The following is a 14,271-nucleotide window of genomic DNA, read 5'->3' as shown; positions in this document are numbered from 1 at the left end:
TGCCCCAAGCATGCCCTCTGCAGTCTCCTGTGCCCCCGGCATGCCCTCCACAGCCCCCATGGCCCTGGCATGCCCTCTGCAGCCTTCAGGCACCCCAACATTCCCTCTGCAGCCCCTGAGCTCCTGCAGCCCCTGGTGTCCCCTTAGGGAGGATCCCTGTCACAAGCTGCCCGGTTGCCAGGAGACGCCTTTTCATAACAGCAAGAATGCAAACTCTGCCGTGGGGCAGGTAGATGCCCAGGGGAAGGACCAACAGGCCTGGCTGACCGGATAGACAGGGAGGGAGACTGTGCAGCCTGCTGTGGGCCTCCAAGTGCACTGCTCTTGGTGTCAGCCCCTGTCCTCCGAGGCCAGTACACCCCCCCCCACACACACCCCACACAAGGCAACAAACAGCAGCTGTGCTCCTACACCCTGCAGGAAGGCTTGGCCCAGGGAACTCGCAGCCAGAGGGGGCAGACAAGGGGAGGGCACAGTGGATATCCCCCACCCAGAAGACGCAAAGCGGCTGAGGTCTCTGGGTGGGGGAGGGTAACAGTAAGAGATGAGGGTGGGGAGGGACAGTGGAGAGGGGACATAGTTTGTCGCCAGCTCTACAAACACTGCCCGTCTGGCTGGGCTGACCCCTTCCAGCTGCAGCCTGGCCATGGGTCTGAGCCGGAGGGCAGCGGGCCCCATGCACCCCAGCCAAAGGAACACGCAGCCCAGCGACCACTCACACGTCCCATGCCCTGGCCCTGTTCAACTGACCCCGCTCAACCCCCCTGACTGCACTGGCCCCGGGGAGGTGGAAAGGCGGCGGTGACCCCTTAGCTCCATGGGGCTGAAAACCCAGGCTTCCGGAACAGAGCGCTGGACACAGGCCCTAAGTGCAGGCGGTGTCCGTGCTAGCTGGCTGGCACCCGGGGCCCTGTCGGGGATGCCCTGGACGGGTTGCGAAGCCCAGACCTCAGGGTCTCAGCACACACACCCCCACCTGACAACTCCCCCACCTGACACCCCACCCCCGAGCACACGTTGAGAACCCCCGCCCCCCCCCCGCCCCCCCCCCCCGCACTGTTACCTGGCGCTCTGGGCAGCTGGAGGTGTGGGCCGTCCATCGCCTTCCTGCCGCGGGGCGCGGTTGGGTGCGCCTTCCAGACGAGGGGCTGCAGGGGTGGGGCGAGCGTGGCCCGTGGGGGCTGGCGGGCGCACTGCAGCCGGAAGGCGGGGAGGTCGGGCAGCAGGCCCCGAGAGGGCAGCGCAGGGAAGGCGCAGCACACTACCTTGTGGGCCTTCCCTCTCAAGTCCTGCGGCAGCGTGACTGGTAGCGGCCCTCGCGCCGGTTCGCACGCAGCCGCCGGGGGGCACCTGGCTTTTGGGGTCCGCGTACCTGAGGGCGACGCGGACGGGCGCAGGGGCGAGATGGAGAGGCCCGGCTTGCGCGCCTTCTTGAAGCTGACCCCTTCCACGCACAGGTCCGAGCCGCTGAACGGGGGCAGCTCCACGACAGGCTGCGGGGGGGGGGGGGGGGTGGGGTGGTGGTGGGGGGACAAGGGGGGCCCAGGCGGGGAGGGCAGCGGTCAGGGCTCCTGGAGCGATGCCCGTCCATCCCAACCCAGGCTGTGACTCAAGGCCGCCCGCCTTTCTTCTGAGCGGCCTAGGAGACAGAGTCCAGTCTTTGGGTCCGTCTCGGAGAGGGTCCCCCTGTTCGCACTGCTGCGGACTCCACACTCGCCCAGTTAGTGGAAGCCTCCCGCAGAGGCCACGTGCCTCCCCAGCAGCTCACATGGGCCAGTTTAAAAGCCCTGAGCCCACTCTCCTCCCTGCCAGAGGGTTCCTGCCAGGGTAGTGACCCCAAGGAGGAGGGCTGTCGGAGGAAGTGAAATCCAGCCCCAAGGTCACTCAAGGTGGCCAACCCCTCCCCCTCAGGGCCTCAGAAAGGAGGGGCCTGTGGTACCCACACCTGGGCAGGAATGGGAGAACAGAAGGGCCCGAGGCAAAGCCCACCCAGGACACCCCTCCTGTTGATGGGCAGGGGAGGCCAGGCATGCAGGTGGCCAGGGGTGACCACCAGGCTACCAGGACCACCGAGGTGTTGGGGGTGGGAGACTCCTCTGCTCATTTCAGCTGAGAGCAGGTGGACCTCAGGTAAGTGGGGGTCAGAGTCAGACTCAGCGCTGGCCGGGCCCATGTCCTTGGCACCCAGACTGCGGGTTGCCTGTCTGGGTGACCAACCGGGATGGCGCTCCAAGGCCCACTCACCTGTCTCCAGAGCAGCTCGAAGTTGCCAATGTCACAGTTGCGGTCCAGCTTGCGGTCCACCACCACCTTGAGGGTGTCCTCCTGCACCTGGGCGCAGAGCTGGGCGGTGACGGGCGTGGAGGGGTGCATGGTGGGGCTGGAGTTGATCTCGATGAGCCAGGGCCGGAAGTCCTTGCCCAGGATGAAGTCGGCCCCGTAGAGCTCGAAGCTATTCCTGCGGGCCTCTACGTGGTCCTGGGCCACCTGCATGGTGTTGGCGATGGCTCTCTTCATGGATGGGTAGATGATGCTGCCCCACACGCTGCCGCGGCCCCGGCGCTGCAGGTACTCCTGGAACTTGGTGCTGGTCCACATGTTGTGGCAGGGCAGCAGCGGGCTGCGGCCCTTGGCATTCTTGAGGTGCTTCTGGATAGAGTTATTGCACAGGTGGATGGCGCTGTGGGCGGCAGGGGTGCTGCCTCAGAAGAGGCTCAGGCCTGGAGAGACAGAACCTCACCAGGCCCCCTGCCCAGGAGCAACTGAGACCAATGCAGTACAGCTGTGGGACACAGGGGCTATGACCGAGCCCACCAAGAAGGGGGCCCTGACCCAGGGTGTGCTGTGGTTACCAGAACTGTTGCCCCTGAGCTCCCAGCTGCTGATTTCTCCTCAGGGAATGGCCAGGCCTGTCCTGCAGCGCCACTGGACGGACCTTGCTATTAGCAGTGCAGCGTGCTGATTGTGGGTAACACCCAGCTCCTCGCAGTCCACTCGGGGGCACAGATCAATGCAAGCTTCCGGGGGCACAGTCACTCTGTGCCTCCCCACCCCCTCTGGAGGGCTCTGGCCCTGGTGCAGCCAGCAGTGCCTTGGTACCTCTGGTCTTGGTGTGATGGGCACCCCCACGGTTCCCAGGTGGTCACCCCAGTTGCTTCCTCCTTCCCACTACCCAGGAGCTCAGCTGACTGACATCTGCTGTGGCCCTACCCCATAGAGAATCTGAAGGGCCTGGCTCAGGGCAAGAGGGGCTATGCCCACCGGGAGCCCCAGAGAAGCCAGCTCTTCTCACTGGGCTGGGCGTCCCAGTCCCGTGGATCCCTGAGTGCAGGGCCTGGGGTGCAGACCCAGCCCCTCACTCTCCAGCCTGGTGGCTCTGGACCAGGCATCGTGAGGACCTCTACCCAACGCTGCCCTGGATGTGCATTGCATGGGGTATGGAGCCCCAGTTTTGGAGGCCATGGGCCTGTTTCCTCTGGCCCCCCTCTCAGTGGTGGCAGGGTTGGCCCCACCCACCTGTCCAGCTTGTCCAGGGAGAAGCGCTGTGTGGAGAAGCGCAGATAGCTCTCCTTGTAGAACCAGATGGTCAGGGGGTTCCAGTCGGTGACGAGAAACCACTGCCGGATGTCAAACTTGGTGTCGTAGATGAGCAGCGGCGTCTCGATGTACTTCTGCGCCACCCATTTGTGGTCTTTGGCTGTGAGGGGGTCCTCCGCCACCAGATCCAGGATCTCCTCCACACGGTCCATGCACACGATGTCTGAGGGATGGCACTGTCAGCCGCGCAGCGCCGGGAGCAACACACCCTGGGGCACGGGCCTCTCACCGGAATCAGTACAGGGAGCCTGGGGACCACTGTCATTAAAGGCGCTTCCGCCAGGAAGGCCTCAGTCTGGTGGGCACACATCTGTCCTCACTATCACAGAAGGATCACGTACCCTCCCCCAGGATCAGACATGCCACTTGGGTGATGGTGGCAGGGGCGTGGCTCTGTGCCGCAGGGGCATGGCTCTGTGCCGCAGTGTTGCACACCAGCCACAGCCCTCCCCTCCCCTCTCCTATGTGGTGATGAGTCACAGATGGAGTTGGAGGACAGATAGCGCCCTGTGCCATCATCACTTGCTGAAATGCAAGGGACAATAGCAGGACCTTGGTGGAAGCTACTAGGGGTCAGGGCTGTTTGTTATGCAGCACAAGCGGGCATCTGCTGACTGAAGCAGGGGTGAAGGGGAGCGTCCTCCAACGAGGCCCAGGGGCACAGGACACAGTGAACTTTCCAGGCATGGCCGACTCCAGGTGCATTGTTGATAGTTGTCGTTCAGCTGTCTTGGACTCAAGGCAGCCTTACTCTAACAGAACAGAACACTGCCCGGAGCCGCACCATCTTCACCTCAACCTCTGTCAGTTTGTCCTACCGTAGTGGCCTGCGTGTTGCGGTCATGCTGCCAGCTATGACACTGGTATAGCACATACCAGCAGGACACCAACGGTGGACTGAGACAGACTGAGACCAGGAAGAAGGAATCAGCAGCCCACTTCTAAGAGAGTAGCCACCGAAAACCATGGCAGTGGGACACTGATACGGTGTCTGAAGAGATCGCTCCCCCAGGTGGTAAGGCAATCGGAAATGTACCAAGTGTGAATGGAGGACATTTGGAAGCCATCCGAAATGAAGTGCACAAAGACCCGTGGCCCGGGCCTCCATGGTAAGGAAAGGACTGGCCTTGGCCATTTTGAACCAGAAAGCCACATGGGCACTTGTGCCCAGAAGGACAAATTTAGAGGGAAGGGTGTCGCGAACATCATCAAAAAGGTCTCAGCATCTACCCTGATGTATGATGCTGTGTTTGCCAGGAGAATGTCTAACCTACTTACAAGGCAGGCTCACGACAGCCACCAACGCTCAATAGCACACACGGACCACTAAAACCAGTGATGCAGAAACTGTAGAATTCTACCAACTTCTTCACTCTGAAATTGATCTGACATGCAGTCGAATGCATTGCTAATTTCTGGAGGTTGGACTGTTAGCAATGGAAACAAAGGGCCTGGTGGACAGATGGAAAATATGGCTTTGGTGATAGAAATGAAGCTGGAGATCACATAATAGTTTTGCAAGACCAGTAACTTCTTCGAGGGGGCCGATGGTGTCGTGGATGATGCGCGGGACTGCAAACCACAGGGCTACATTTTGAAACCCCTGGTCACTCCGCAGCAGAGAGATGAAATTTCCGCTCTCATATAGATTTACAGCCTCAGAAACTGGTAGCTATATAATCTCCTGTCAACTTGTGAATGGGTGGAGTTTAACCTGCCAATCAGGTCTAAGCTTGATGACCTCATTAGGAGGCACTAAGATAAATAGCTCTCTGGAGGCAATACACACTCACTCCCTGCCAGTCGTTCTTGTTGACAAGCCACATGGAGCTACGCTGATGGCAGCCAGAGTCTTGGCGCTGGAGAAGTCACATGGAGACCCACGCCAGCGCTAAGATGCTTCCACCACCACTGGATCCACAAGACTTTTCACCCACTGGCCTGTGATCTTCCTGCCTTTGTCATCGTTGCATGGTTGTGATTCTAAAGAGGAATTTATGGACTAGTACCAACATATGGAACATATGGGGTAAGATCAGACTAATGGATTTGATCTAGACTGGGTTGGGATGTTTTCTTTTTAAAAAAAATCATTTTATTTGGGGCTCGTACAACTCATCACAATCCATACATCCATCCACTGTATCAAGTACATTTGTACATGCGTTGCCATCATCATTTTCAAAACATTTTCTTTCTACTTGAGCCCTGGTATCAGCTCATTTTTCCCCTTCCTTTCCCACCTTCCCTCCCTCATGAACCCTTGATAATTCATAAATTATTATTTTTCATTCTTACACTGTCCGATATCTCCCCTCACCCACCTTTCTGTTGTACATCCCCCTGGGAGGGGATTATATGTAGATCATTGTGATAGGTTCCCCCTACACCCCCCCCACCTTACCCTTACCCTCCTGATATTGCTACTCTTATTATTGGTCCTGTGGGGTTTATCTGCCCTGAATTCCCCATTGTTGTGAGCTCTTATCTGTACCAGTGTACATGCTCTGGTCTAGCTGGATTTTTAAGGTAGAATTGGGGTTATGTTGGGGGGGGAGAGGGAAGCATTAAAGAACTGAAGGAAAGTTGTATGTATCATTGGTGCTATACTGTACCCTGACTGGCTTGTCTCTTCCTTGTGACATTTCTGTAAGGGGATGTCCAATTGTCTACAGATAGGCTTCAGGTCTCTACTCTGCACTCCCCTTCGTTCACATTGATATGATTTTTTTCTTCTGGGTCTTTGATGCCTGATACCTGATCCCATCAACACCTCATGATCACACAGGCTGCTGTGCTTCTTCCATGTGGCTTCTCAGCTAGATGGCTGTTTGTTTATCTTAAAGCCATTAAAATCCCAGACACTATATCTTTTGATAGCCGGACACCACCAGCTTTCTTCACCACATTTGCTTATGCACCGCTTTGTCTTCAGCAATCGTGTCAGGAAGGTGAGCACCACAGAATGCCAGGTTATTAGAACAAAGTGTTCTTGTGTTAAGGGAGTACTTGAGTAGAAGTCCAATGTCTGCCTGCTACTTTAATACTAAACCTATAAATATATGTATTTATAGATCTATTTCCCTATCTATAGATCTATTTCCCTGTCATTATATGTAAACATAGTTTACATATTTACATAGTTACATATTTACATAGTTTACATATTTACATAGTTACATATGTAAATGCATGCATTTAGACCTCTATAAATGCCCTTTGCCTCCTAGTTCTTTCCTCTCGTCCCACTATGATTGTCCTTCATTTGGGTTTCAGTAATTGCTCTCGATTACATTCCCCTTGATCAAGCTCTACCAGGCATCTTACGCCCTCCTCACCATTGATTTTAAATCACCTGTTGTTCCCTGGTCCTTGGGTTTGTTAATACCCACTTCTTTTCCCCCTGCCTCCCCCCTCTCCCATGTTCCCCTGTAACAGTTGGTCCTGTTGTTTTCTCCTCCGGATTGCTTATCCCACCTATCTTATCTAGATAGACATGCAGAGACAATAAGCACAAACACAAGACAGAGCAAAAGAAAGCAACAACAACAAAATAGAAAAGCCAGTGACAAAAAAGGGAAGGCCTATAAATAGTACAAGTCTGTTTGTTGACCTTTAGGAGTGTTTCCTGATCAAGTCTGATGGGGTGCCACACACTGGCCCAAAGCCTGGTTTTGGTATTCCCCAGGGCCTTCATCACTTCGCTCCCCTTGCTGCTCTGTTGCAAGCCTTAACGTTTCACCTTGCTGAGGTGGGGTCAGGTTGGGCACAATTCCCACACCATGTCTCCAATGTTGTCCTTATGGGTCAGTGAGGGATGTCGTGTCTCATAGTGGGGCCAACCCTATGGTCCTCTCGGTGCTTTGGCTGCTCTGAGCAGGAATATCATCCTCAGGGTTGGGGATATTTTCTTCATGTACAATTACTCCCACAGGGGCTTTTCTACCCTGTCCTGTAGGGCCACTATAAGTCTGCATTAATTCTATGGCAGTGATGGAAAGCACATTGAATTATGCAGGAAACCCCAAAGGAGAGGTTAGTAGTACAGAGTCACTGTTACAAAAAGAGCTAGTGTCAGTTCAATTCTCTCAAGAGATATCGCATATGGTCACCAACCAATGGTTCTGCAGGAAGAAGTCCAAGCTGCACTGAAGGCATTAGCCCAAAACAAGGCTTCAGGAACTGACGGAATGCCGATCAGAATGTTTCAACAAGCTGATGCAGGACCAGAAGCACTCACTGAACTATGCCCCAAAATTTGGAAGACAGATATCTATCTGGCCATGCAATGGAAAGAGACCCCTATCTGTACTCATTCCATATAAAATCATGGCACAGAATTCAGGAAATCTCCTAACAATGTCATTAATACCACATGCAAGTAAAATTTTGCTGAAGATAATTAAAAACCGGTCACAGCAGTACATGGACAGGGAACTGCCAGACATTCAAGAGGAGGACACGGGTGAGGCATATCTTTAGTCATTTGGGGACATCAGATGGACCTCAGCTGAAAGACGAGAATACTAGAAAGATGTTTACTTCTTTTTATGAAATCTGCAGGTAATGTATTGGGCTGCTAACTGCAAGGTTAGCAATTCAAAACCACCAGCGGCTCTGAGGAGAAAGACAAGGCTTTCTACTCCCAGAAGCAGTTTCGGTCTCAGAAACCCACAGGTGCAGGTTCACCCTCTCCTGTGGGGTCACTATGAGTTGGAACTGACTCGGTGGCAGTGAGTCTGTTTTTTGGTTATGCAAAAGCATTCGATCGTGTGGATCCTAACTATATGGGTAATGCTAATAAGATCATCAGAGAAGCTGAAGAAAACTTAAGAGCTATGTCTGATGCTATGAAGCAGAACAACATTAGAATTATTGGCTTACCGGAGGAAGACACAACAAAGAAGTCACCTGCAACAATAGTGAGAGAATTCTTGGAGGAAAGCTCCCCCAGCTTAATGAATGAAAACCAGGCAACCATTCAGGAGGCTGAAAGAACACCAGCTAGACGGAATCCCAAGAAGAAGTCACCAAGGCACATAATAGTTAAACTATCCAACTTTGAGGAAAAGGAGAAAATCATGAGAGCAGCTAGGGAAAAGCAAGCAATCACACATAAAGGTTCCCAAATAAGAATATGCTCAGACCTATCAGCATAAACTATGAAGAAGAGGAGAGAGTGGAGTAACATATTCCAAAAATTGAAGGAAAACAATGCAAACCCAAGAATACTCTATCCAGCCAAATTATCAATCAAGATCGATGGAGAAGTAAGAGTCTTCCCAGACAAGGAAAAACTCAAAGAATACGTTAGGAGAAACCCAATCCTACAAAAGATTCTTGCCGACCCAGTATGGGCAGAAGAACAACACTCACCAAGCATAAATAAGAGACCGTCACATAGAACAACCTCACCCAGAGGGCAAAAAAAGAGAAAACAGACCTCAAGATAGCAATGGCTTAAAGATGGAAAGATTTCAAAGACTGCTGAAGTAAGCTTTTAAAAAAAGGCAAATGGGGTATAAGGAAAAAGCTACGGTATACAAACATTCCTGGGGTGAGGACCAGGTAATATGGCAGGGACCAGATCAAATGCAGGGGTACACATGGTAGACAACTAAAAAGGAGGTGGGGAAGGGTGAAAAATAATACAAATAAAGAAAAGGGTAGCGGGGGCACAGGGCACTAACCCACCCAGGGGGAGGGTATTGTTTGTGTCTCCACAGTGAAAGAGGGACCAGACTTCAACCAGGTGCTCCAAGATGTGAATGCAACATGCCAGCGTGGAGTAGGGAACCAGTGGAGAGGTATGGGGGGCCGGGCCCAACCCCAACTCTTAAGTGGACACTTGCCCCGCTCCTCAGAGGAATTCATTTCAAAGGACAGCACTGCATCTACAGCTCTGGAAGAGGGACATATTTGATCGGAGTACATGGGAGCAGATGAAGGGGGAGGAGAAGAGAGTGAAGCACATCATGGTCCACTGGGCTGGGCAATGTTCCCAATTAGAGCAGCCAGTCGACAGAGAGGACCACATGGCCAGCCCCACTATGAGACATGATGCCCCTCACTGACCCATAACCCTATAGGGGACAACACCAGAGACACAGTGTAGGAACTGCACCCAATCGGATCACGCCACACAGAGGCAAAACATTAAGGGGGTGCAATAGAACAGCAAGGGAATGGAGCCGTGAGGTCCCCAGGGGATGCTGAAGGTGGACCTTGGGGCCAGGGCGTGGTGTCCCGACAGACTGGACTGGAAAACACTCCTAAAGGCCAACAAAAAATCCTTGAACTAACTACAAGCTTTTCTTTCTTATTGTGTTTTCTTTTTTCATTGGTTTGTTGTTTTGTTGTATATTGTTGCTTGGTTTTGCTCTGTCTTGTTTTTGTGCATGTTATTATCTCTGCAGGTCTGTCTAAATAAGATAGGCTGGATGAACAATTGGAGGAGAAAACAACGGGACCGACAGTTCTGCGAGGACATGGGAGAGGAGGAGGTGGGGGTAAAGGTAGTGGTGTTAATAAACCCAGGGACAAGGGAAGAACAAGCGATCCAAATCGGTGGTAAGGAGGGTGTGGGAGGCCTGGTTGGGCATGATCAAGGGTAATGTAACTAAGAGGAATTGCTGAAACCCTGGTGGGGACTGAGCATAATAGTGGGACAGGAGGGAAGTCAAAGGAAATAGAGGAAAGAGCTCGGAGGCAAAGGGCATTTATAGAGTCTAGATAAAGATATGTGCATATGCAAATATATTTATACATGAGGATGGGGAAATAGATCTATGTGCATATATTTATAGCGTTAGTATTAAGGTAGCAGAAGGACGTTGGGCCTCCACTCAAGTACTTCCTCAATGCAAGAATACTTTCTTCTATTAAATTGGCATTCTATGATGCTCACCTTCCTGACACAACCGCTGAAGACAAAAAGGGCGAAAAACCAAATGTGGTGAAGAAAGCTGATGGTGTCCAGCTATCAAAAGATATAGCATCTGGGGTCTTAAAGGTTTGAAGGTAAACAAGTGGCCATCTGGCTCAGAAGCAGCAAAGCCCACATGGAAGAAGCACACCAGCCTGTGCTATTACAAGGTGTCAAAGGGATCAGGTATCAGGCATCACCAGAGCAAAAAATCTTACCATAGTGAATGAGGAAGGGAGTGTGGAGTGTAGACCCAAAGGGACATCCCCTTACAGAAGGGTCTCGAGGAGGAGATGAGCCAGCCAGGGTGTAATGTAGCAACGATGAAAAATACAACTTTCTGTAGTTCCTAAATGCTTCCTCCCCTTCCCCTCCTCCCCCGCCCCAGTGTCATGATCCGAATCCTACTTTGCAAGTCTGGCTAGACCAGAGGATGCACACTGGTACAGATGAGAACTGGAAACACAGGGAATACAGGGCGGATGATCCCCCCAGGACTGGTGGTGTGAGTGGTGATACTGGGAGGACATAGGGAGGGTGGGTTGGAAAGTGGGGAACCGATTACAAGGATCTACATGTGACCTCCTCCCTGGAGAACAGACAACAGAAAAGTGGGTGAAGGGAGACTTGGGACAGAGCAAGATATGACAAAATAATAATTTATAAATTATCAAGGGTTCATGAGGGAGGGGGAATGGGGAGGGAGGGGAAAAATGAGGACCTGATGCCAGGGGCTTGGGTGGAGAGCAAACGTTTTGAGAATGATGAGGGCAGCGACTGTACAAATGTGCTTTACACAATGGATGTATGTACAGATTGTGATAAGAGTTGTATGAGTCCCTAATAAAATGATTTTTTTAAAAAAGAACCTATCACACCTCTTGACATGTGTCCACCAGGGCACCACCACATAGAAACATGCCACTGCTTTAAAATGCCCGGGGCTCCACCTGCTCGCCCTGCTCCCCTCGCAACACTGCCTGGATCACACAGTGGGCAGCCTTTCCAGACTGGATCCTTTCTCCCATGTCCGTCCACGTGAGGCTCCTCCAGGTCTTTGGGGCCTAACAGCGCCTTTATTTTCATGACTGAAGGAGACCACAGCAGTTTATCTCTCTACCCACAGAAGAGCATCTTGATCCCTTCCCGCCTGAGGCAATTACGAAAATCGCTGCTATAAATACTTGTGTGCAGTCTTTGATGTAGATAGACAGTTTCGGCTCCACTGGGTCAATACTTTCCCCTTCTCTTAGCAATATCTAGTGAGTCTTAAAGTAGGATAAATGATAGCGTTATTTAACAAATGCTGGGTCATTCTTGGGTCTCTAGCTGGACAGGTGGCGCAGAAGCGGGCAGGTTGGAGGAGACACTGCGAAGAGAGGCATGAGTGGATCCCAAAGGGCGGTGGAGTTTGGTGCCTGCAGTCGTTCCGTGGTGGCTCCGTGCCGTGAGCTCTCAGGATGGGGCAGGCTGGGTGCCACCTGCTTGGGCAGGAAGAGTTGGGTGTGGAGCATCTGTGAGCTGCCCGGAGTTATGGAAGGACGAGCAGCCTGGGGGTCAGATGGGTGCTGAGAGACCTCAAGGGAGCCCTGCAGGGGGTTGGAAGCAGCTGGAGTTAGACACCAGGGGGACTAACGGGGAGCCGGGCCGAGTAGGCCGAGGGAGGCGAGAATGCTTGAGATGGAAGATGTTCATGTAGCACAAAAATGTAATAAATCACAAATTAGGGGGGGGGAAACCTGAAATCCCATAACACTAAACCTTGTGAATTAAACACACACACAGAGAAGGAGAGAGAGAGGGGGGATTTCAAAATAACTCAAGGGAGAAAGACACACTGCCATCAAATTGATCCCAGCACATAGCAATCCTATATAAGGTTTCCAAGGCTGTGAATCTTCATGAGAGCAGACAGGAAGCCACCCTGGAAATCCGTGTCTGTTCGAGAGATTGGGAATGATGAGAGAGTAGAGTGATGGATGAGACACAAAAGGACGAGGCACAACACCAGCTCCGTCCACCGCAGACGGATCTGGGGAGGGGGGAGGCTCTGCTGCCCTGCCTGCCGCTGGCGGACGAGCTCTGCAGAGCCCAGGGCCGGGTGCCATTGCTGCTGGCGATGGAAGGCCTCCACCCACTCCAGAGGTTGGCCGAGATCCAAATCTCCTGCCAAGATTGAGCAATGCAATCAACCGGAAGATCCGTCTGGAGACCAGTTTGACTTCTGGACGTCGATGGGAAGGTGGCAATGGTGGGTCAGCGGTTGAATTGTCACCTCCCACATGGAAGACGGGGTTCCACTCTTAGCCAGTGGGCCTCACGTGCAGCCACCAGCGGTCTGTCAGCAGGGGCTTGTGCGCTGTGATGCGGCCGGACAGATCCCAGTGGGGCTTTAGACTGGGGCAGACTAGGGAGAAAGGCTGGGAGATAGACTTCCAAGAATCTGCCAATGAGAAACTCCTATAGATCTCAATGGCCCAGTCTACAGCCGACCACAGGATGGCACGAGGCCAGCTAGCACTGCATCCTGTAGAGCACGGAGTCGCCATGGTTGGGAGATAACTTGGTGTAAGCTAATGACAACACCACAGACCAGGAAACTCTCATGAAATATTCTTAGGTGAAAGGAGAGCATGGTTACCCATGCCTTATTGACTATGCAAAGTCATTCAACTGTGTGATCATAACAGATTACGAACATTGCACAAGAGCAGTATTCCAGAACACTTCATTGTGTTCCTGTGGGACACGGACACGGACCTGGAATCAGCCATGAGGACAGACAAAAGGCTGCAACATGGTTGGAAATCCAAAAAGGTGCCTTGGGGTTGTGTCCTTTGACCACACTGTTCCACCAGGGGGACGAACAAGCCGTCCGAGAAGCTGGCTCACGATGGAGAACAGAGCATCAGGGTTGGAGGAAGACCAGCAATCTGATGTGCAGATGACAGAGCCTTGCTTGCTGATAGCAAAGAGGACTTCACCTACTTACGCATGGAGATGGAAACCCTGTTGTCCTTAGGGACGATGCCCCAACATCGAGAACGTACACATCCTCACAACCGGACAGGCTGGTGATAAACGCAGAAAATATCGAGGTTGCCAGGAATTTCATTTTACTTGGATCCACGATCGATACCAATGGAAGCAGCCGTCAAGAAATGAAACAACATATGACTTTGGGCAGATCTGCTGCCAAAGATCACTTGAACATGTTCAAAGACGCTGCCGAGGACCAAGGTGCCCCTGACCTAAGCCATCTCATGTTTCAATCGCCACATCAGCAAGGACAAGCCAGACAGAGAAGTCGGAGTGGCTGCCGTATTTAAGGAATGGTGTTGGTGAAGAATATTAAATCTATCACCCGCATCTACATCTGGGGTTGGTAACGAACAGTCAATATGCCACCGAGTGCAGGAAGAAGGGAAGGAAGCTGTCCTCTAAGGAGTGCAGTTGGAACACTCTAGCAAGGAGCAGGTCAAGCCCTCACCACATGTCCCTTGGACATGATATTTGGTAAGGAAGCCCCGAATAGGGTGGATCAGCCCAATGGCTGCAACGATGGGGGAAACCATTGTGAGGGTGGTGCAGGGCCAGGCCGTGTTGGTTCTGTTGTCACACAGGGTCTCTATGAGATGGGCAGGCTCAATGTCACCTACCAACCACCATCCAATGTTAGAAAGCTGAACCCACACGGTGTGGGGAGTGTCCGCTGTGAAGGCTCGTGTCCGTGCCGACACTTGCCCCCA

The 14,271-nt window shown here is 52.6% G+C and overlaps 1 protein-coding gene across 1 annotated transcript in view; it reads right to left on the bottom strand.

Annotated features, from left to right (window-relative positions):
- The window catches only part of TTLL8 (tubulin tyrosine ligase like 8), an 85,348-nt gene that overhangs the window by 20,780 nt on the left and 50,297 nt on the right, over nt 1–14,271 (bottom strand). The window contains exons 11-13 of the mRNA XM_075552598.1: nt 3,517–3,760; nt 2,245–2,680; nt 1,064–1,493 (exon numbers count right to left, since the gene is read on the bottom strand). Coding sequence (XP_075408713.1) covers nt 1,064–1,493; nt 2,245–2,680; nt 3,517–3,760 — 1,110 coding nt within the window. The remainder of the gene's footprint in view (nt 1–1,063; nt 1,494–2,244; nt 2,681–3,516; nt 3,761–14,271) is intronic.

The sequence above is a fragment of the Tenrec ecaudatus genome, chromosome 6 (assembly GCF_050624435.1).
Source record: "Tenrec ecaudatus isolate mTenEca1 chromosome 6, mTenEca1.hap1, whole genome shotgun sequence".
In the NCBI taxonomy this organism is placed as follows: Eukaryota; Metazoa; Chordata; class Mammalia; order Afrosoricida; family Tenrecidae; genus Tenrec; species Tenrec ecaudatus.
This window is presented reverse-complemented; position numbering and strand designations above follow the sequence as displayed.